This window comes from Siphateles boraxobius, unplaced genomic scaffold, assembly GCF_051911475.1.
Source record: "Siphateles boraxobius isolate OS27281-9 unplaced genomic scaffold, OSU_SipBor_1 19, whole genome shotgun sequence".
In the NCBI taxonomy this organism is placed as follows: domain Eukaryota; kingdom Metazoa; phylum Chordata; class Actinopteri; order Cypriniformes; family Leuciscidae; genus Siphateles; species Siphateles boraxobius.
This window is the reverse complement of record NW_027508799.1, coordinates 11,530,117-11,554,947: the sequence shown is the minus strand read 5'-3', so window position 1 is coordinate 11,554,947 and position 24,831 is coordinate 11,530,117. Positions and strand designations below refer to the sequence as shown.

Sequence of the window (24,831 nt, the reverse complement as noted above, 5' to 3'; positions counted from 1 at the left end):
GACTGTTCACGTCACTTCCTTCGAGCCAGTGTCTACGGACAAGATGGCCGTCTCCGAGCCAGTGTCTACGGACAAGATGTCCGCCTCCGAGTCAGAGTCTGTCCCTGTTCCCGAGCCAGAGTCTGTCCCTGTTCCCGAGCCAGAGTCTGTCCCTGTTCCCGAGCCAGAGTCTGTCCCTGTTCCCGAGCCAGAGTCTGTCCCTGTTCCCGAGCCAGAGTCTGTCCCTGTTCCCGAGCCAGAGTCTGTGTTGTCTGTTCCCGAGCCAGAGTCTGTGTTGTCTGTTCCCGAGCCAGAGTCTGTGTTGTCTGTTCCCGAGCCAGAGTCTGTGTTGTCTGTTCCCGAGCCAGAGAGTCTGTGTTGTCTGTTCCCGAGCCAGTGAGTCTGTGTTGTCTGTTCCCGAGCCAGTGAGTCTGTGTTGTCTGTTCCCGAGCCAGTGAGTCTGTGTTGTCTGTTCCCGAGCCAGTGAGTCTGTGTTGTCTGTTCCCGAGCCAGTGAGTCTGTGTTGTCTGTTCCCGAGCCAGTGAGTCTGTGTTGTCTGTTCCCGAGCCAGTGAGTCTGTGTTGTCTGTTCCCGAGCCAGTGAGTCTGTGTTGTCTGTTCCCGAGCCAGTGAGTGTGTTGTCTGTTCCCGAGCCGGTGTCTGCGGTTCCCGAGCCGGGGTCTTAGCCGCCCTGGCCGCCCGAGGGGTCTTCGCCGCCGCGGCCGCCCGAGGGGTCTTCGCCGCCGTGGCTGCCCGAGGGGTCTTCACTGCCTGATCCACCCTGGCTGCCTGAACTGCCTTGCCCCTGCACAGACTTGACCCTCCTTCCCTCCCCCAAGACCACCTCCGCTTCACCACCCTCCTGAACTATTCTGTTTGTTTGTTTTTTACTAAGGGGCGTCGGGAGCCGCCCGTAGGGGAGGGGCTATGTTACGTGTGGGTTTTGTTGTGTCTTGTATATCACGTGATTCCTTGTTTGTCATGTGATCCTACCATGTGTCTTGTCTTTTGTTTGTTGTTGCTCAGTGTCCACAGGTGTTCCTCGTCTATGTTTATTAGTCTCCCCAGGTGTTTCTTATTAACCACGCCCCCTTGTTATCTTGTTTAGCTTGTTTGTATGTGTTTTTAAACCCCTGTGTTTCAGTTGTTGGCTGTCGGTTGTTGTTTAATGTTACTTCTGTCCTGTCCTGAGTTCCCTGGATTACCTGTTTATGTTATTAAAAAAGGTATGGTTAAGTACAACATAAAATAGCTCTTTGAGTAGACCTAGTTTTATATTAGGTTTTGTATTTAAAGTTATTGGAGTGGTGAGTTTTTCTTTTTCATTAAGTCCTTGCCTTGTAAAAAACAAAATGTAACAAAAAGATATTGACTAATGAACAATGAATTCATAAATAAATAAAACCTGTCAGGGCTTGACATTGTGACAATTGTGTTGAATATAATTTATTATGAATCAGTATTCACATCAGAGTTCAATCAGCTTTGACATATTTGAATCTGCATATTTGTGATATTTGTACCTTTATAAAGGACATTTTTTCCCTAATCTTATTAAATAAATGATTATATATCTTAATGAATCCTCTTTCATTTTAAATTCTTTATTTGATCAATAAATTAAATTAGAATAAGATACTATAGCACTGTTACCAATCAAATAAATCATTTACACTTAATAATATACATTAAATAATGTTATGAGATTGTTTTAAATCTTTTTTTAAATATACAAATAAGAAAAGTTGAAAAGAATGACACTTTTAAACATGAAACTAAACCGCCAGTAGATGGCAGTAAGTGATAAGCGGTGTTATTAAGCGAGTCATTGAGTCATTTGTTCAAACGATTCGTTCAAACAGCTGATTCATCCAGAATAAAGTAGTCGTTCATGAATGGGTCATTGAATCTTTGACTCAACCGATTCGTTTAAAACACTGAATCATTTAGTAATGAAAACGTGTGAGTACAGTAAAGTGTGAAAACAGTAATAAATGAAACGTTCTGTTTCTGCTGGTATCTTTGTTTTAAAATAGAACAAAAAGTCAATATTGCATCTAAAATGTCGTGACTTAATACTATGAATTAGGCTACTTGTTTATTGAACTGTCAAAATGAGTGTTAAATTTTCAATTGTGATGGTATTCAGCACTTGGTCGTTCATGTTATAAATATAAAGACTAATGGTGCGTTCAAGTCATCTCATATAGATCATAATTACGAGTTGAATGCACTTGAATGCCACCACAATGTCGTAAATATCAGTGGGGAGCTTGGGATTTTCTTTAAGCCCCGATCTGTATGAGTTGGGGGCGTGTCAGTGAGAAACATAGCGGAATCAATGGAGGCAATGTCTGTAGTTTTAATTGAATTTCAATGTTTATTCGAACGCCACCACAATGTCGTAAATATCAGTGGGGAGCTCGGGATTTTCTTTAAGCCCCGATCTGTATGAGTTGGGGGCGTGTCAGTGAGAAACATAGCGGAATCAATGGAGGCAATGTCTGTAGTTTTAATTGAATTTCAATGATTACTCGTCCTAGAAACTGTCATTTATCATGATCATTATTAATCTTGTTATAAGCAGCAAGTTAATGAATTACAACAGAAAAATGCTAACAGTTTACAGTTTGCATTGGCTTCATAAGTTAATTAAAAACATAAAAAGAAAAACACACCTGATGCGCATTCTTTGTTCTTCATTTTCTATAAGCAGAGTTTACGAACCTTGCTGTATTTTCGTGTAATTCATTAAAGGAGTCATATAATGGTACATGCACTTTTACAAGTTGATTGTACTGAAATGTGTGTTGGCAGTGCCTGTACACAACCATCATATAATGATAAAAATCCATCCAGTGTTTTTGTTTTAATCTTCTTATATGTTTTCCCCAGCCTCAAATTGAGCCTTTCAATTTTGTGACGTCACTAGATCGGACGACCCTCCCACGATTAATAATTGACAGTAGGGCTGCACGATATAACGTTTTAGCATCGGTTTCGCGATGTGCGCATCCACGATAGTCACATCGCAGGATGTGCGATGTAAGTAGGGATCGTAGTTGATCCGTGATTGATTCATGATCAGTACGGGCCAGCAGCTCCCCGGCCCGTAACGCTTGCGATTCATCTGAAAGTCCACTGAAAGTTTATCATTTGCATGTGTTTTTAAGTCCTGTCAATTTAAACATCAAGTGTAATAAGACTGGAACTTGCATGTTGTTTTCTGTGAGCCGGGCAGACACAAAGATCAGTGGTCTTTCTCTTATTTCTGAGCTTGAACGAACACGAGAATTTAAAATAAAGTCAGAATGCCCTTCCTGCATTGAACTTTTTTTGGCGGCCGCCATAGCGTATTTTTTTCCCCCCGCCAAAGCCTTATTTCACCGGTGAGTGTTGAGCCCATTTCACATAGAGATTCCGGAAAATACACGGATAAAGTGACCAGGGATTTGACCCGGGTTCGTTTGATTTTGGTTCATTCACACTGCCAGTGATTTTCCGGAATCAGAGTGCCTTCACACACAACCCGTACAAATCACGTAAAGACACGTGTCATCGATGTGACATGTAATTTCTCAGAAGCGTCTATAGTTTGCTTATGAGCTGAAACCACGCTTGTGCATTTTTGTCTCTGATTCGATCATAAACTAGCGCATTACGTACCGTTACACTAGCCTGCTTTCACTTCACTTCAGCGTCATCATTACGACACGGCATTGATTATGGCTTTTGTTCACACAGCGCGCGTTCCGGGACTGATCCCGGCAATGTTTCTAGGTCCCCAACCCGGCATCGATCCCGGCATCAATCCCGGGTCGTGTTTGCGTTCACACAGAAGGCGTTCTGGCAATTTCCCGGCAATTTCCCGGGATCAACGCGCTGTGTGAAATGGGCTATAGATGACTGACTGCTGCGCCTGTTAAACTGAGAGAACGAGCAGAGAAAGCCCCGGTCGCGCGCGCACTCTTACCGTTTTCAAACTCTCTCTCTCTCTCTATCCCACCCTCCCTCGCGTATAGTAATGAATTAAGTTGACTGAATATCTTTGAGAATACATAATGGTAAAAGGTCGGAAGACCGAAGTTTCACGTGAAGCATTCGGATATATTTTTTTCCTGAACTGGTTGTAAATTTTGCTAGAAAAATCTTCTCTGAAAAGCGTTCCCACACATTCAGGTAAACCACACTTTCAATAAACAAACAACAACATAAAAATCTATCCAGTGATGAAATGTTTTCTGTGTTGAGACAAATCTTGTGCGATGTCCTAACTGCCGGGATAATCACACGTGTGCCGTGGTCTGTTAATGACACCTCCAATTCGCGAACTAATGACTCATTTGAACCGATTAACTTTAATGAATGGTTTACAACTGATCTGTCCAACACTGAACTCACGATACATAACAAATTAACGGTAACACTTTATAATAAGGTTCCATTTATTAAACTCTAGTTAACTACATTAGTTAACTATAATAGTTTCTATGCGGATTTACTCCATTACAATATCTCCCCAGTCATTCAGATGAGTCATTCTTTCCAAAGTCATCTGGTAAAATTGTTTTCATATCACGATATATATCGCAGAAAAATAAAATATCGCAATGTAATTTTTTTCCCAATAGCGTGCAGACCTAATTGACAGCAGTGTTTCAACACAGACCCGCCCTGAGCAAGCTGTCATCGTAGTCCGCCATTGTTGATACACTGGAGCAGAATGGCGTCTAAGCGATTGTGGTGTTCTGTTCTTGGCTGTAATAACGAACACAGCAGTCATTTTAATGTTCCTAAATTCGAACCGCTGAAGACGCAGTGAATGAGTTTTATTTTTGAAGGGAATATTCCCAACGATCAACGTAAATGCTTTTGTTTGCGCTAATCATTTCTCACTAGCCTGCTTTCTAAACGAGGGTCAGTGTAAATCTGGTTTTGCTAAGAAGCTGGTCCTGAAAACAGAAACGGTACCAACTATTCGTGTTCCTGCTGCACCTCCAGAAGAAGTGAGTGTAACGTTTTATTAACCTTTAAATATTAATCTTTGCAAATCGCTTGCACGCTTCATGATGAATGCGGCTAATGTTTTCACTCAGGGTATATTACGGCATGCTTTCTATGTAATGTTACGACGTTCTCCATATAATTCATAATATAGATTATTATGACAAGCCTACATCTACCAAAAAAAAGTTTTTCAACATCAATCTGTCAACGAACTAACTTATACATCAGTAAACACATAACTTTAGCGTCTGTATCTCACTACTCTACCCTGCCAGTACATACAAAAATAAGTTTGCTACTGTAGGGGTCTGGCCCTCTGACGCAGGAAACTGTTATGTGTACAATCATAAAACATAAAGCTATGTCATATTGAAAGGGGTCACATTCTTATGATTCACTGCCAAACAATATTACAGATTGAAAAATGTCAAGTGCAGTTTAGGGGACAAATTTCTTTGTTTGGAGGGATACAGACTTGTATTTGTGGATTTCATATAGCAAAGGTATCAACAATCTTTTCAAACAACAAAGTGTTGGTGTTGTTGTCTCTATTATTAAATTTCATTTTCTTTTTTCTTAACCTGTAGCCTTCCAGGTCAGTGTCCTTTTCAATGACACCAGGTCCCTCATCTGCATCGTCTGCCGCTACCCCGGGGCAGACGGCAACACCTGCTCTCACGGCAACATCTGGGCACATGGCAACACCTGCTCTCACGGCAACATCTAGGCAGATGGCAACACCTGCTCTCCCGGCAACATCTGGGCAGATGGCAACACCTGCTCTCACGGCAACATCTAGGCAGATGGCAACACCTGCTCTCCCGGCAACATCTGGGCAGATGGCAACACCTGCTCTCACGGCAACATCTGGGCACATGGCAACACCTGCTCCCACACCCCGCAAGCCAACTTTGACTATGGCATCAGTAAGTAATGAGTATTTACTGATATTTACATTTTTAGCATATTCAAATATCTGCATTTTAATTTACAAGGCTCCACTTAAGATTACTTTTTATAAAACTTTTTTTCAGTTTATAAAGCCACGGTTCGGTGGGTCCCACGGTGCCGCTTTAAAGACAAACTTAGATTTGGGCAGGAAGCATGCAACCAAGGTAATGTAATGAGAATGACAGTAAGAATTTGATTTTGATTTTACAATCATATAATCAATCGTATAAAACAATCGTATAATATGCACTCTAATTATTGTTATGCCTGGGTATTCTTGTGAGGCTACTGTTAATTTCAATCCATAAAGATATGTTCAATTGATGTTGTCATTGCTGTAATTCCTAATAAGGGCAGATTAATATTATATATAATGTTGTAAACTGTGGTTACATTCTCTCAGCCCATCAGTTGCACTTCCGACTCTTCTGCCATGTCCAGCACTGTCACAAGTGCCATGACAAGGAGGACACCATCGTCTGCCTGCAGTCCCAGGATGTACATTCAGACTGTCTCTCCTCTGTCTCTTCCTCCCTCTCCTGTGTCCACAACCACATCTTCGATACCATCGGTAGCTGCTAGTGCTGTGAGAAACTCTTAAATTAAGTGGTTTTCTTCACAATCACACTTAACTTCAAATAATCATGCATCATTATTTGCCTTTTTTATTTATAAAGGAAGTGTCAGCTACCACCTCCTCCTCTGGTACCTCCTTTGCTCCTCTTGCCACTGCACCATCTGGATCTGCCACTGCCACCCCTTTTTTTGTCAGCTCTGCTGCTCCATCTGTGGTTGGTCGCTCAACTCACCCCACTGCTGACATTGAGACTGCTCCAGGTCCAGAGCCTGGCTGGCTGCCTGCCAAGCTGATAGGGACCATACCACCTCAGGATCAGAAGTGGATTTCATCTGCTCTGTGGAGGAACCACCAGCTGCGCACTGACCTGAAGCTGTGGTAAGATCCACCAGAGCCAGCGCTTATTTATCATCAGGCCCCCAGTCCAGAGCATTTTTTCACACACCGGCTTCTCTTGTGGATGCCATACCACCTTTGGAAGGTCAGGGTGTGCTGTCCTGTGTGTGGAAAACAGCTCACAGGTTATGGAGCCCACAAGCGAGCCCGCCAGGTTTTGAATGTCAATAGGTACTACCTGATGATCACGGAGACCCTCTGGTGCAGTGCCGCTGGTTGTAAGACGAGTTACATTTCAAGTAGCAAGACCATCTTGGACCAGCTGGATTTGGCACACAGAATGGAGTTCCGAATGATCCTGACACGAAGGTGAGTAAACTGAAATGATTTAGCCTGTGTCACAAATGTTTGTCATTGAAACACACTAGAAATTAGCTTGTTTTAATGTTTGCCACTTTTTCACTTTGTTTCTTAATACAGATACAGATTGCGATCAAGATGGCGCCGCGGATGGCTGCCTCGGTGTGGAGCTCTCCAGCTATTGTGTTCTTTTTGTTCGTTTGTTCTGCGTTTAGTCATTCTTTTCCTATCAGTTTCACCAAAGACGAACTACTGGACATTAGGAAACACACCAGATAACTTTTGTACATTTTTAGATTATTCGGACGTCTTTCAGGCCATTCACGTCGGAGGGGCAGCGTTGTTGTTCAAACGCACAGTCAGACACAACACGGGAAGCGAGCCGGCGCGCTGGTTAAACTCCGCGAGCGCGGCCTCTGCACTGCACTCGCCAGTATTCATCTTGCGAATCTCCGATCCCTTCCTAACAAAACGGACGAATTTCTTCTCCTCACCCGCGCTAACAAGGATTTTTTAAACTCTGCTGCTCTGTGCTTCACTGAAACCTGGCTGAGTGAAGCCATACCGGACAACGCAATATATCTGCCGGGCTTCCAGCTGTTCCGAGCATTATCGCATCGCGGAGCTAACGGGGAAAACAAGAGGTGGTGGATTGTGTTTCTACATTAACGAAAGTTGGTGTTCAGATGTAACAACACTGAAGAAGATGTGCTCTCCTAATTTAGAGGCACATTTCATAAACTGTAAACCCTTCTACTCGCCTCGGGAGTTTTCCTCTTTCATTCTCGTGAATGTATACATCCCTCCAGACGCATGTGTGAGTGCGGCGCTACAACAGCTGGCTGAACAAATAGCTGAAACAGAACAAAGGTATCCTGACTCTCTTTTAATCATTCTTGGGGATTTTAACAAAGCAAATCTTTCCCGTGAACTACCAAAATACAGACAGCACGTTACATGTCCCACCAGAGACAGTAATATACTGGACCACTATTACAACACAATAAAAAATGCGTATCACTTCATCCCACGGGCAGCTTCGGGGCTCTCTGATCACTGTTTGGTTCATCTCATACCGACCTACAGGCAGAAACTGAAATCAGCTAAACCTGTAATAAGGACTGTAAAAAGATGGACTAATGAAGCAGAGCAGAATCTACAGGCCTGCTTTGATTGCACTGATTGGACTGTTTTTGAAGCTGCTACCAACGATCTGGATGAGCTCACAGATACTTTAACTTCATATATAAGTTTCTGTGAGGATACATGCATTCCTACCAGGACATTCTTATCATTTACTAATGATAAACCATGGTTTACTGGGAAACTCAAACACCTTCGTCATGCCAAAGAGGATCCCTACAGAAGTGGGGATAAAATCTTGTATAACCAGGCCAGAAACAGACTGACAAAGGAGATCAGAGTTGCTAAAAGAAACTACTCTGAAAAACTGAAAAATCAGCTTTCATCCAACGACCCATCATCAGTCTGGAATGGCCTGAGGAACTCACCAACTACAAGTCACCATCCCCCCGATCTGTGGACAATCAACACCTGGCTGATGATTTAAAATCATTTTATTGCAGGTTTGAAAAGCCCTCATTCACACCACACACCCGGTCTGATCTGCACTTCACACATTCACCATCACCTCCTGCACCCCCATTACTCCCCCCTCCTGCCATCCAACCTGAGCTTAAGGTCTGTGTGGAGGACGTGAGCCTAGTCTTCAAAAAACAGAAGACTAGGAAAGCCTCAGGCCCAGACGGCATCTCATCTGCTTGTCTAAAAGCCTGCACTGAACAACTGACCCCGGTCTTCACGCAGATCTTCAATAGATCATTGGAGCAGTGTGAAGTGACCTGCTGCTTCAAACGCTCCACTATCATTCCTGTCCCCCCCCCCCCCCAAAAAAAAAATCTCTGGACTTAATGACTACAGACCTGTCGCTCTCACGTCTGTGGTCATGAAGTCGTTTGAAAGACTGGTGCTGGCCCACCTGAAGGACATCACTGGACCCCTGCTGGATCCCTTTCAGTTTGGTTACAGAGCAAACGGACCTGTGGATGATGCAGTCAACATGGGACTGCATTATATCCAGCAACATCTCGACAGACCAGGGACTTATGCAAGGATCATCTTTGTGGACTTCAGTTCGGCCTTCAATACCATCATGCCTGGTCTTCTCACAGCCAAACTGACCCAGCTCTCCATTCCATCCTCGATTTGTCAGTGGATCTCCAGCTTCCTGATGGACCGGCAGCAGCTAGTGAGACTGGGGTAACACACATCCAGGACTCTCACCACCAGCACTGGCGCCCCCCAAGGGTGTGTTCTCTCCCCAATGCTCTTCTCCCTGTACACTAATGACGGCACTTCTAAAGACCCCACTGTCAAGCTCCTGAAATTTGCAGACGACACCACTGTGTGAGATGATCGTGGACTTCAGGAGGAACAGCCCAGCACTCCCCCCACTCACCATCATGAACAGCACTGTGGAAACAGTGGAGTCATTCAGGTTCCTGGGCACTTCCATCTCTCAGGACCTGAAGTGGGACAATCACATTGACTCCACTGTGAAAAAGGTCCAGCAGAGACTGTACTTCCTTCGCCAGCTGAGGAAGTTCAACTTGCCACAGGAGCTGCTGATTCAGTTCTACTCAGCCGTCATTGAGTCTGTTTTATGCACTTGCATCACTGTCTGGTTTGGTTCAGCTACCAAATCAGACATCAGGAGACTACAACGGACGGTCCGGACTGCGGAGAGGATCATTGGTGCCCCCCTGCCATCCCTCTAGGACCTGTACTCTTCCAGAGTGAGGAAGAGAGCAGGTAAAATCATCACAGACTTCACTCACCCTGGGGACCTCCTGTTTGAACTGTTACCGTCAAGACGGCGACTCAGATCACTGGCCACTAGAACATCTCGGTACAGGATCAGTTTCCTCCCACAGGCCATTTCCCTTCTGAACAGTTAACATATATCCCAAGGCATATGCCTGTAAGTGCAATACTCCCACTGTTTAGTGCAATATCTCAAAAATTCTGGTGATATTTATATTTATTTATATTTATTCATACTATTCAAAATACTGTAAATACGTTCATAATCTGTAAATGTTTATTCTGACAAAACTCAACTGTGACCATATATTTATATAGTTTTTTCAAAAAAATTTTTTTGATAATTTTATTTGTAGAATTTGCATTACTATGTTTCTTGTTGTATTTGTATTTGTATAAGTGCACTGGAAGCTTCAGTACCAAGGAAAATTCCTTTTGTGTGCAAGCACACTTGGCAATAAAGCTCTTTCTGATTCTGATACGCTTGTGACATGCGGGTGATTCGTTTTCTGAGAGAGAGGACCTTGGGTAATAGCCCCAGCCGCTTGGTCAGGCAGGTGAGGGAAAATCACAGCGAGCAGTGGCTTAAGCGTGTTTGTCGCTACCTTGGCCCATGCTCAGACTTTGTTGCCCAGCCAAGCCTGCTCCCTGTCCACGACCCTCCGAAGCCAGTGGCTATTCCTTCCCACAGGTGTATGCTGGCTGTTTATGCCCGAGACATCTTAAGCAGACTGGATCACATCAAAGCCAGCATAACATCAACCTTTGGCAACATATTAAAAATGGATTCCACAAAAAAGGTATATATTTTTTACTCTTACCACTGTAGAATCACACCTTACAAACAAAAGTCTAAAATACAACATTAGCATTAAAGACGTCTGAAAAAATTAATTATTGCTTTGTGTAAAAAACAGTATTATTTCAGTGTTTTACATATAAAATAAACAGTTTATTTGGGCTTTAGTTACGGCACAAGTAAACAAGCAAGGATTCAATAGCGAGTGTAAACTGGTGTTTATTAAACACACAAAAAGAGGTAGTACAAGTCCAAAGGCAGGCAGGCAGGCAGCAGCAGACCAGGCTAGGCAACGCAGGACTCAGTGGGCAGACAACGAGACCGGTCCAGCAATAATCCTCCGACAGGGCAGAATCCACAGCGAGGACAAAACAGGAACTGGAGCGAGGAGAAAAGACAGTGAGCCAACATGAAACCTCCACAACTATCTGACAAAGACAAGACGAAATGACAAACAATATATAGGACATCCTCATTCAAAACAGCTGGCGCTGATCGGCTCATCAGCTAAGATAACGAGCCGTGCTGATAAGCCGCGCCCATTCATTCAACACGCACACACTTAGCGGGAGAGAGTCAATGAATCCATGAACCGTGACAGTACCCCCCCTCCTAGGAACGCCGCCTGGCGTTCCCAGACACCCTTACCTGTCGATTGTAATCATCGATCAGGGAGTGGTCCAGGATGTCCCTGGCAGGAACCCAACTTCTCTCCTCCGGACCGTAACCCTCCCAGTCCACCAAGTACTGGAATCCGCGTCCCCTCCGTCTTGAGTCCAGAATGCGGTTAACCGAATATGTGGGTTCCCCATCTACGAGTCGCGGCGGTGGGGGAACCGGGGCCGGCGGATTAAGGTGAGAATGAAACACGGGTTTAATTTTAGACACATGAAAGACGGGATGAATCCTCCTGTACGCTGGAGGCAGGTTAAGGCGGACTGCCACCGGACTAATGATCTTGGTGACAGTAAACGGGCCAATGAATTTGGGAGCAAGTTTATTAGAAACGGAGCGGAGAGGAATATTCCTGGTAGAAAGCCACACTTTTTGACCGACGACGTATACGGGAGGCTTAGACCGGTGGCGATCGGCTTTAGCCTTGGTGCGAGCCCCCACTTGGAGTAGAGTCTCACGGGCTCTAGTCCAAGTGCGGTGACACCTCTGGACGAAGGCGTGAGCGGAAGGGACCGCGACCTCGGATTCCAGAGTGGGAAAAATTGGTGGCTGGTAACCTAAACTACACTCAAACGGAGACAGGCCCGTGGACGACACTGGTAACCCGTTGTGGGCGTACTCCACCATTGACAGTTGTTGGCTCCATGAGGAAGGATTCTTGGAAACCAAACATCGCAACACTCTCTCCAAATCTTGGTTGGCTCTCTCGGTTTGGCCATTGCTCTGGGGATGAAACCCTGAGGACAGACTGACAGTCGCCCCCAGCAACTTACAAAATTCTCGCCAAAATTTGGACACAAACTGGGGTCCCCTGTCGGAGACCACGTCTACCGGGAGGCCATGTAAGCGAAAGACGTGGTCTACGACTGCCAACGCTGTCTCCTTGGCTGAAGGTAATTTGGGCAAGGGAATGAAATGGGCCGCCTTCGAAAACCGGTCCACCACGGTCAAAACTACCGTGTTACCCTGAGAGGGTGGGAGGGCGGTAATAAAATCTAACGCAATATGGGACCAGGGTCTCGAAGGGACAGGCAGCGGTTGAAGTAACCCATCTGGGGGTCGATTGGAAGTCTTACCAGTGGCACAAATCGAGCAAGCCAAAACAAAACTGTGAATGTCACGAGCCATACGTGGCCACCAGAATCGTTGCTTGACTAAAAACCTAGTGCGATTAACTCCTGGATGACAAGCTACGTTGGAACAATGCCCCCACTGAATAACGTCGGACCGTAATCCCTCTGGCACAAACAAACGATTCGGTGGGCACCCGGGCGGAGGCGTTACCCCTTCTAAGGCCGACTTGACCTTCGACTCGACCTCCCATGTGAGTGTGGAGACAAATAGGGTCTCGGGTAAAATGCACTCGGGAGTAGACGGGCGTTCGGAACTGTCAAAAATACGAGATAAAGAGTCGGGTTTGATGTTTTTGGAACCCGGGCGGTACGAGAGAGAAAAATCAAAACGTCCGAAAAAAAGTGCCCATCGAGCCTGCCTGGAGTTCAATCTTTTGGCTGTTCTGATATATTCCAGATTCTTGTGATCGGTCCAGACGATAAAGGGTACCCCCGACCCCTCTAACCAATGACGCCATTCCTCCAACGCTAACTTGACTGCCTACAACTCTCTGTTACCAATGTCGTAGTTACGTTCGGCAGGCGATAAACGACGGGAAAAAAACGCGCAAGGATGCATCTTGTCGTCTGTGGGAGAGCGTTGAGACAGCACTGCTCCTACCCCCACCTCTGACGCATCGACCTCCACCACGAACTGACGTGATGGATCAGGGGCAATAAGAATAGGGGCTGAAACGAAGCGGCCCTTTAGTTTAGCAAACACAGCCTCAGCAGTGTCTGACCACCTGAACGTCGTTCTGGGGGAGGTCAAGGCAGTCAGAGGCGCGGCTAGTTGGCTGAAGTTGCGAATAAAACGCCGGTAGAAGTTGGCGTACCCCAGAAACCTCTGTAGGGCCTTACGGGAATCTGGACTTGGCCACTCTACCACAGCCTTAACCTTCTCAGGGTCCATCCGTACTCCCTCAGACGAAATGATGTACCCTAGGAAAGGAACAGACTGTGCATGAAAAGCGCATTTCTCCGCCTTGACAAAAAGCCCATTCTCTAGCAACCTCTGAAGCACTCGTCTGACATGTTGAACGTGCTCCTGGAGAGACGAAGAAAAAATCAATATGTCATCCAGGTAAACATATATGAACTGATCTACCATGTCTCTCAACACATCATTGACGAGTGCCTGGAAAACCGCTGGGGAGTTGGAAAGCCCGAACGGCATAACCAAATATTCAAAGTGCCCCCTGGGGGTGTTAAACGCGGTCTTCCACTCATCCCCCTTCCTGATGCGAACCAAATGATATGCATTACGTAAATCCAACTTTGTGAAGATAGATGCTCCCTGCAACCTCTCGAAAGCTGAAGACATCAACGGCAAAGGATAAGTATTCTTTACCGTGATGCTGTTCAGCCCCCGGTAATCAATACAAGGTCGCAGAGAACCATCCTTCTTACCCACAAAAAAGAATCCCGCCCCCGCTGGAGAAGAGGAAGGGCGGATGAACTCAGTTGCTAGAGAATCAGAAATATATTTCTCCATAGCCTCCCTTTCTGGAGCAGAAAGCGAATATAACTTGCCCTTAGGCGGAGACGTACCTGGCAGTAAATCTATAGCACAGTCATAGGGACGATGCGGAGGAAGAGAAGCAGCCCTGGACTTACTGAACACTTCCTTCAGGTCGAGATACTCCGGTGGCACGTTAGACAGATTCACTGGCTCCTCCTGCAACACAAAACGAGAAACAGACGGGACGGCAGACGAAAGACATGAGGCATAACATTGATTACTCCAGCTGGACACAGAGTTATGACCCCATTCTATCCTGATTATCCTGATCCTGTTTAGCCAACCACGGATGACCCAGGACAATAGGGGCGTGAGGTGACTGGGTGAGGTAGAGTGAGATCTTTTCCGTGTGGTTACCCGAAGTGACAAGTGTGATAAGTCCAGTTGTGTGAGTGATGCCGGGGAGTTCCTGTCCATTAAGTGCATGGATAGTGATGGGGTGTTCGAGAGCGGTGATGGGGATGTGAAGCTTCCTCGCTACAGAAAAGTCCAACAGATTTCCCTCCGCTCCTGAATCCACCAGCGCCTGGCCGTTGAAGAACTGGTCTGCCCACTGGAGTCTCACCGGGAGGAGGGTGGCGTTCGAGGGTCTGATCATGGAAATCCCGCCCGACAGTAGTCTCCGTCCTACCGCCGGGCTTGGCCTTTTAAAGGACAGTTGGAGACGAAATGGCCGGCCTCTCCACAGTAGAGACACAGACCCCTCGAGCGGCGGTGTTCTCTCTCCTCCCGGGAGAGCCGAGCTCGACCTACCTGCATGGGTTCAGGATCGTTCGCGGGGCTGACCGTGTTCAGACTTCTGAGTCCGTGGAACTCAACGAAATCAACCGCTGGAGTCTGGAACGGTCGTCTCTCTCCTTGTTGTAGTCGTGCATCGACTCGTAGTGCCAGATCAACCAGTCCATCAAACGTCTTGGGTAATTCCAGTGTATATATTTCCCTTTGAACACGGTCAGCCAACCCATGCAGGAACATGTCCCACTGGGCCTCCTCGTTCCATTTGCACTCGGCGGCCAACGTCCGGAACTGGATGGAGTAGTCAGACACGGAGTTGTTGTCTTGTCGGAGATCGGCCAGTTGACGAGCCGCCTCGCGTCCGGCGACCGCGCGGTCGAATACTCGTCCCATCTCCTGCTCGAGTGCTTGGAACGAGGAGCAGCAGTCGTGTTGATTCCGCCACACCGCTGTTCCCCACTGAGCCGCGCGTCCAGACAGTAGTGTCATAACCAGTGCCACTTTACTCTCCTCGGAGGAAAACGTCACAGGCTGGAGAGAAAAGAAAATTGAGCACTTAGTTAGAAAAGCTCTGCACATGTTAGGTTCTCCCGAATACCTCTCAGGCGTGGGAATGCGCGGCTCAGGTCTATTGAAGTTGGGAAGTTCCGGGGGAACAGGCGGGGGCGGAGCTGGCCCAGTGGGACCTCTCAGTCGTTGTATTTGAGAGGTGAGCTCGGACACCTGCGTTACCAAAGCCTGTATTGCCTGGCCCGAGGCTCCGATCTGCTCATCTTGACGATCCATACGGGCACGATTCTCAGAAAAGATATGCCCGAGTTCGGCAGCACTCGGCACATAAAGCACATAAAGTGTTAAGGCATAAAAGCACATGAAATCTATACATATGTGTTCATTTATTAAGAAAAGATTAGAAAAGATATTGGGTGATTTCAACCTTGTCAGAGGTGGGACTCGAACCAACGTCGTTCACGTCAGTGATTTGCCCATGAAATAAATAAAAAAGGCAATTTTCTATAAAATATGAATACCAATCTACCAAAAATCACACAGAAGGGTGAAAGGTGGGTTTACATTTTCCCTTTCCTTTCCTTTTTCTCTTTTTTCCTTCTCTTTTCTCTCTTTTTCCTTCTTCCCCTTCTTTTTACTTCTCCCCTTCCTCAAACAGACTATTGTTCCCCAGCTTTGGCGCAATCGGTCAGCGCATTCAGCTGTTAACCGAAAGGTTGGTGTTTCGAGCCCACCCAGGGACGAATGGTGTTTTTTGTTGACGTCCTGCCATGCAACCACCAACACAGCTGCAGAATTTAGCACACGTGTGTCCACTAACACATCCGTGTCATTTTGGACGCATGACACGACGTTTCTTGGACCCTTTTAGCGTTTACAGCTTGGTCAGTTGCTTTGTTTTCAAAGAAGACAGCGGGTGTTGTGAAAGTTTACATCAGCTTATGTTCGCTGTGGCGCGTGGATGGAATGCTCATGTTTTGTTCCGGGTGGTGGAGGCCTGTGTTCCAGAGAGGTCCTGCCCAAAACTCCTTTTAAAACAGGCAGAACAATCCTTCCAACCACTATAGATAGATTCTCAAATAGCTTACCTGATCTATCTCAGCTGCTCAGTGAACCCAAACAAACAGATGAACAAACAAATTGACGTAGTCAATTTTTGTCAATCTTTGAGCACAAACACCGCTTAAGTTATTTATATCCCTTTGTTATTTATATTCCGCTCAGGTATGTTATTTATAGTTATTGTATTTATTGTTAATGAAATGGCTTACGTTTTCTGTTTTCTGTTCCGTTTCCCTCATTTTGGGCCCTTGCCATGATGACTTAATGTAATTACACTATAACATGAATAAAACTGCGTATCTGTCATTACAGAAAATGTCCAAACAACAATCCAAAAGCCACAAGGCTATGGATGATACTGAGTGGGTCTCGCGCTTTAGGTCTTTTGCCTCCACTGGTGTCTGGCCATCAGATGCAGGTAACCAGATGCAGCTCCAAGGCAAAAGAAGTGGTACAGTCTGTATCAGAAGGTATGTAGAAAAAGTATCAAAAGGAATATATATAGGCATATATATATATATATATATATATATATATATATATTAATTTTGAGTAGTAGACATATTATATTTTCAGTATGTACAGTATGAGCATAAAACAAGAACTTGTACAAATAAATATAAGTGGCATCTTTTGTTTTGTTTACAGATAGAGAAGTGCCCTCTGCAGCTGAGAGGACAGCTAACGCTTTTCTCCCAGCCACAGATGTGTTTGTGTGGATTTCATCCTCATAAGGTAGGCTAATTTGGGCTCTTTCAGTTTAACTACAGTTGATGCAGTGTGCACACAATATAAAGATGTGGTATTTCTTAACATTAATGTATTCTTGGACAATTTCTGTTGTTTCTATCTGGGTTGGTTTGGCAACAGGTCTGTTCCACAGCAGAGGAAATTGCGTAGTAGGTAAAAGAAGGTCATAAGGTTAAAACTAACTACATCACTAATAACTGAATAAAAAACCCACATCTAAATTTGTCACGTCATTTGCATCGAAGGGGTTCTTATACATTATTGTTTATACTATTAACATAGAATAGAAAAGTAGTATTGTGCTTTCTTTAAATCACTGGTGATTTTGTCCATCATCTTTCTAAGTCTTTCATACTGTATTTCATACTGTATATATGCACTGTTTTAAACATTTTTGTTATGCAGCAGCAAGTGCCTACATCCTCATCTAGACCCACAAGCAGTGCAGACCAATCAACTAGTGGTCAATGTAGCTCCTTAATGGTAGGTAGATTTTATAGCTTTATGTGAGAGAGAATTCATAACGGAAATATTTTATATTCTTGTCATATTTCAGCTCCCAACCACTGCTCCAGTAGAACGTCCCACAGCTGACACTACACCCGCAAGTTTGGTGAAAAGGCCCAAGCTCACCCTTTCCTGGGTACATATGATGGCATGTGTTTTAAAATGGTTCACAGTTGTCATATTAATACTTCTCTCTTTAAAGTTTAATAAGTCCAGATTTGGTGGAAAGCATGTGGAGAGTGCAAAGCCAAATTTACATGTTGGACGGAAAGCTCATGTAAGTAATGAATAATTATTATTTCTTTGCTACAAAAAAAAATTCCAATGATACAATTTTTTTATACCTTGTATTTTTAGACTCATTGAACCACTGCTACAAATGCAGCTGCCCGTGTGTGTGAGGCTCCAGTGCTAGCAGGTGGTCCTCCTCAAACCATCTCTCCACCACAGCCTCCAAGTGCAGAATCATTTTTTCTTGCTCCTCCATTACCGCCTCCAAAACAACGGCATCGGCCAGTGGAGGGGCAGAGTTTAGGAGTGAATGTGGTAAAACATTGCACTTGTTACTATGTTTGGTTAGTATTTTTTGTCTTTATTTGACCTGTCCTTTTCTGTCTACAGAGCGCATTCGAGCCTGAGCACTCTGCTGCAGTTCCTCTCCTGTGGCCTAAAACCATGCCCCAGGAGGATCACCAATGGGTCTCCACAGGATTGTTCAGAGTTGGTGCTCGTGGGAATTTGGAGCTCCAGGACCATCTCCAGTTGTGGAATTTCCCTCCACAGCCATCCCTTATTTACCACCAGGCACCAACATCAGCCAGATTTTTTGCCCATCCCTTACTGCTGTGGATGCCGTATAGGCTGTGGAAAGTCAGGCTGCTGTGCGCGGACCAAGCCTGTAAAAGCCCTCTGACTAATGGAGGTCTTCACAGACGGGTGCGTCAGGTCCTTGACATTGACCGCTTTTACAACCTGGTCACAGAGACTCTGATTTGCTCCAAGTGCCGCCGCAGCTACCTGTCTTGGAATAGGGAAATACTTGAGCAGCTGGACATGGCCCATCGTTCTGAGTTTAGGGTCATTCTTACCCGCCGGTATGTTACATTATTGTGTGATTTTTGTCAGTTGCTTATCCATGTATATTTAATTTATTTCTTATTACAGATATGCCTGTGACATCAGGGTGATACGCCTCCTACGGGAACGTGGTCTGGGGAATGGCCCTGTCCGACTGATTGGCCAATTGAAAGAGAACCACAGTGAAGAGTGGCTGATAAGGGTTGCGCGGTATACCAGCGAGTGTGCTTCTTTTACCAGCAAAAGTTGCCTGATGCCACCAACATTTGAAGAGCCTCCCCAACCTGTGGCAATTCCCAGCTATAAGTGGCTTTCAGTGGTGTACAGCCAAGACATCCTGTTCAGGCTGGAGGATATCAAGGCTAGTATCACCTCCACTTATGGATCCATCTTAAAACTGGATTCCACCAGAAAGGTACATCTTTAATTATTATTGTATTGAGGTTATGCAAATTCTATTTATATTTAAATCTAAATAGAAATGGAACCTCAAATGAATGAACAACTTAAACAATAACATAAGATGGAATCTCAAATTGAGGGACAATTCAAAGATTAAAACAAGAATAACATTGCAGAGATAACCACTAAATTTTTTTATGACATTACACGCATAAGCTCTATATTAATGCAATAGAACCATTGAAGGTGTTGCTACTATTGGTTTAATATATATGTTTGTTTTAGATCACCAAAAAGCTCTCAGGACCGGCAAAAGGCGCTGCACAGTGGCTGACATCCGTTGGTAACGAGATGGGTCAAGTGCTCATCAGTGTCTTGACTGCTGGTGAGGGACCAGGTTTGGATCTTATGGCAGCTGGCTTGGTAGACAGGTATGTTACCTGTAATACATTTTCACTTACATGTAATTTAACTTGTCCTTAGTTTAGAATTTACTATTTACAATTTGCATTTGTAATTTACTGTTGTTTGATGATGAAATTCTTTAATTATTTTTGATAATTATTTCTCGCAGGTATAAAGCTGCAGGTGTAGACCCTCCTGTTGCTCTCTATGTGGACTGTGGCTGCTGCAAGGATGTGGGTGAGACCAAGATGAAGGCCAGATTTGCTGGATGGCCTAACTTGATTGTTCGCCTCGACATCTGGCACTATATGCGACGCCTGGCTGTGGGATGCACCACTGATGCACACCAGCTCTATCCCAATGGCTCGCATATCAGCATGTATTTTTGAGTGGGATGCTGCTGATGTCAACAAGTTGAGAGAGGCAAAAAGAGCACAGCTAAAAGAGCAAGGCCTGATGGCTCTGACGGAGAAGCAGCTAGATCGGCACATAAAAAAAGAAGAGTTAGAGCTGCACTGCAGGAGGAGGACTCGTGGAGAAGACCAAACCATCCGGCTGTTGGATCAGCTCATCAGTGAGCTCATCAGTGACAAGGGTAAGGATGCCCTTGGTGTTCCTCTTCTGGACCCCATCAGAATGCAGCACATCTGGCGTGTTCAGAAGAGACATGTTAAGTGCATTCAGGACCCACCTGGTGTGGCGCTGTACACACAGACTGGCACCATCACCAAGGGAGGAGTGCAACTGCAGACACTGCGCTGTGCCATAGGTTCTACATCTTTGGAGTCATTCCAGTGTCACTTAAACCGGTTCATTCCAGGTACGTGCAACTCAATAATGTTTATGTTTAACAGAAATACTTGACCTTATTCCTTTTTGCCGTTTTTTTGTATTTACTTTAGGAAACAGTGCAAACTCGCTCAACTTCCAGATCTACCTACTAGATGGGCTACATCAGTGGAACCACAACAGGGCAGCAGCTGCTCTGGAGTCAGAGACCTCGGGCCTGCGCACATACTCGGGCGAGCTGGTTCACATCGTGAATAAAGATTATGAGAAGGTTTTTGGCAGGAAGCTGATTCCTTCTTTTATACCACCCGCAAAGTACACAGGTATTCATATTTAATATTGTATGTTTATGCTCATAGTTCTTTCTCTGTTTCTATGTAGTTTTTTTTATTTTTTTATATTGGTTTTGCATTTTCAGGTGAACTGATTGGAGTGCAGTACCTGTTGAGGCAGAACAATGAACCTCTACAGTGTATGGCGCCAGACTCCGAGGAGGCAAATACATTGCTGGAGCAGTTGGAAGAGCCAGTAGAGACTGATGGGGGCTTTGAAGAACTTGAACATATTGAGGTCACTCTTGCCGATTTACTTTTGGACACATCTGACATGATCTCAGTGCTACCTGCTTCTTGTGCTCCTGAGCTTTCTGGTCAGTCCGCTCCTCCTGTCCAGTCCACTCACCTGCTGGGGGTCCCATCTGCACCCACTCCTCCTGTCCAGTCCACTCACCTGCTGGGGGTCCAACATGCGTCTGCTCCTCCTGCCCAGTCCACTCACCTGCTGGGGGTCCAACATGCGTCTGCTCCTCCTGTCCAGTCCACTCACCTGCTGGGGGTCCAACATGCGTCTCCTCCTCCTGTCTAGTCCACTCACCTGCTGGGGGTCCAACATGCGTCTGCTCCTCCTGTCCAGTCCACTCACCTGCTGGGGGTCCAACATGCATCTGCTCCTCCTGTCCAGTCCACTCACCTGCTGGGGGTCCAACATGCGTCTGCTCCTCCTGTCCAGTCCACTCACCTGCTGGGGGTCCAACATGCATCTGCTCCTCCTGTCCAGTCCACTCACCTGCTGGGGGTCCAACATGCGTCTGCTCCTCCTGTCCAGTCCACTCACCTGCTGGGGGTCCAACATGCGTCTGCTCCTCCTGTCCAGTCCACTCACCTGCTGGGGGTCCAACATGCGTCTGCTCCTCCTGTCCAGTCCACTCACCTGCTGGGGGTCCAACATGCGTCTGCTCCTCCTGTCCAGTCCACTCACCTGCTGGGGGTCCAACATGCATCTGCTCCTCCTGTCCAGTCCACTCACCTGCTGGGGGTCCAACATGCATCTGCTCCTCCTGTCCAGTCCACTCACCTGCTGGGGGTCCAACATGCGTCTGCTCCTCCTGTCCAGTCCACTCACCTGCTGGGGGTCCCATCTGCACCCGCTCCTCCTGTCCAGTCCACTCACCTGCTGGGGGTCCCGTCTGCACCCGCTCCTCCTGTCCAGTCCACTCACCTGCTGGGGGTCCAACATGCTTCTGCTCCTCCTGTCCAGTCCGCTCACCTGCTGGGGGTCCAACATGCGTCTGCTCCTCCTGTCCAGTCCACTCACCTGCTGGGGGTCCCGTCTGGGTTACCTGGACAATCTACATCTTCAGAGCAAGTTGTAAGAGAAATACCAGTATGCTTTATATTTATTGATGTTTGACCTTCTTGAAATACTTCAAATCTTATGTAATACTTCCTCTTAGGCCGTGGATGAACAGAGTTTGGCAGGAATGGATCGTGTTAATGAGCTTGCGGAATACTTGGTGGAGCTAAGAAATGAAAAAGGCCTCACTCTTACCAATCAGCAGGCCAGCACCATTGTGGGTCTTTGGCAGAACTTGGAGCAACACGATAAGGACCGGATTTCTTACGCTGCTCGACATCAGGAGAGACTGCTCACTGGTCGGTTTAGGTCTCCGAAAAAGAAGGCTCTATTTGCAGGAGTTGAAAGCACAAAAAGGTGTGTACTTGGTTCTATTGGTTCAGCTGCTCAGTGGCCAAACTGCAGCCGTCTTGTAGAAACAATATTTATCAGATTGTGCAACATTCATAATAGCCCCAAGAAAATTGGACACCAAACCCTTTCAAGATGGTCACTAATTCTAAATGATTATAAAAAGATTCGACAGCTCATTTTAATCAACGGCATTATTATGAAAGATACAACTCTGCAACTTGTTACTGTAAATCAGACCACGTTGATACAGTGGCATAACAAAAGATTCAAGGCACAAGAAGTTGCAATTCTGATGCAAGGGTTGGTACTGCCTGATGAACGCCCTGTTGCCAGCGAACCACTACTCCCAGTAAACACTAGGCCCACTCAAGTCACACCACACATGCATGAACACACTTACAACATGCCACCTGACACGGCTGGGTTGGCAAAAACCAAGCTAGTTGTCAAAGATAGAGCTGAGCTGAGAACCATACAGCCAAAACAACATACAGCTCAGCCAGGAGTTTTTTACATGCCACTAATAGTGCCACCAACCACTACAGCAAGTAGCATTCTGCTTCTGCCGCCACCCCAGACCACTGCACCCAGTAGAGTTTGCACACCACATTCTGAGAGCACAACTGGCCCTTGTCAAATGCAAGACACTCCACAAAAAGAAAAGCGTAAATACACTAGAACAGTCACATCCAACAGATGCACTAAATGTGGAGAGCCACGCACCACAGACACTGGCCATAGCCAGTTTAAAGGCAGAATTTACTGCCCAAACAGGGAGACCCTAACCAAAGAGCAGTGGCTTAGAATGATGAGAAAATAGTACATCATTGTATTTTATGTTGTGAAGATTTTGTTTTTATTATAGTAAAATATTTAGTTGTTTTGCAAAACTAATACCGAAATAATTGCACTATTTTTCATTAGATTTTTTTATTTTTTATAAAAAAAAATGTATTCAATTTGATTGTGATTAATTGTGCTGCCCACAACATATACACAAACTGTTGTATTTGTTCTAGGTTAATGGGTTGTATATAGTTCTGTTTGTTTGTTTTCTTTTAACTTGTAAATAGTGATTTATTTTAAATACTATACCAAACGTGATTTGTTTGTACATATTTTGTTGAATGTTGTATATTTGTATGTATATTATAAAGTGTACATTATATGTTTTATATTTCGACGTGAAAAGAATAAAAAATATTTTTTAAATATTTTATTGATCTGTTTTATGTTTATTGTTTTGTTAATGGCTGATAGTGACAGTGATGTGATATATCAGGCTTAGGTGGAGTGTTCGAAGTCAAATTACATAAAAGAAGAGATACATGCAGAATATTTTATAAATATTAATTATATAACAGTATAGCCCATACTGTTTATTTTATTTTTAAATCAAGGTTACAGTAATAGGTGGTAGTTTACTATTAATCATTATTAGATACTCCTGCAATATATCAGTACACTAAATGTTCTTCCATTCTACCTTTTGATAATACTGGGTCATCAATGCAGAGTGTTTATAAAGTTAGATCATTGGGAAGTCCCTAAAAATGTGGTTCAGTACCTCCTTTTGATCAAAAGAAGAAAAAATTTAAATGCAATGTGTTAATAATTAAATACATGGTTAATTGCCTGCAAGCTGAACTGCATCCCTTATATTGCACTAAATAAATCTTGAAATGATTAAAAAAGACATTAGACCCAGCAAGAAAACTCATGTTCTGATTTTTCTCCTCCCCTCGCGCCCCTCCCCCTCAATTCTTCCCCATCTTATACAGACTATTGTTCCCCAGCTTTGGCGGAGTCGGTAGAGCATGAGACTCTTAATCTCAGGGTTGTGGGTTCGAGCCCCACGTTGGGCGTATCTATTAGCCCTCTCTCTTCCCAACGGGATCTCGGTTTGGCGCAATCGGTCAGCGCGTTCGGCTGTTAACCGAAAGGTTGGTGGTTCGAGCCCACCCAGGGACGAATGGTGTATTTCGGTGACGTCCTGCCATGCAACCACCAACACAGCTGCAGAATTTAGCACACGTGTGTCCACTAACACATCCGTGTCATTTTGGACGCATGACACGACGTTTCTTGGCCCCTTTTAGCGTTTACAGCTTGGTCAGTTGCTTTGTGTTCAAAGAAGACAGCGGGTGTTGTGAAAGTTTACATCAGCTTATGTTTGCTGTGGCACGTGGATGGAATGCTCATGTTTTGTTCCGGGTGGTGGAGGCCTGTGTTCCAGAGAGGTCCTGCTCAAAACTCCTTTTAAAACACCATCGAGCATCCGTAAAAACTTCCAACATTGATCGAACGTGGATTTTGTTCTAATAAGGCTCTCAGGCATGAGGTCAATCGATTCGGCATAGGCCTATATGTACCAGCATTTTTGCTTCCGGTTGGAGGTTGTGTCCCTCCAACTCTTTGTTGTATGACTCACTTTTGCCTTTGGATAT

General features: G+C 45.2%; 1 protein-coding gene, 1 long non-coding RNA gene and 1 other non-coding gene across 3 annotated transcripts in view; all 3 read left to right on the top strand.

Moving 5' to 3' along the window:
* LOC143742553 (uncharacterized) overlaps window positions 1-24,831 on the top strand; it is a 52,266-nt gene that overhangs the window by 17,501 nt on the left and 9,934 nt on the right. The window lies entirely within an intron of this gene.
* LOC143741497 (uncharacterized) lies at window positions 5,672-7,056 on the top strand. Its single transcript, XM_077233803.1, has 3 exons — window positions 5,672-5,911; window positions 6,340-6,522; window positions 6,614-7,056. The coding sequence occupies exons 1-3, from the start codon at window positions 5,681-5,683 to the stop codon at window positions 6,893-6,895; spliced, it is 696 nt and encodes a 231-aa protein (XP_077089918.1). The 5' UTR covers window positions 5,672-5,680; the 3' UTR covers window positions 6,896-7,056.
* Window positions 24,286-24,355, top strand: trnan-guu (transfer RNA asparagine (anticodon GUU)). The gene has a single exon. It is a non-coding gene; the product is annotated as a tRNA-Asn (tRNA).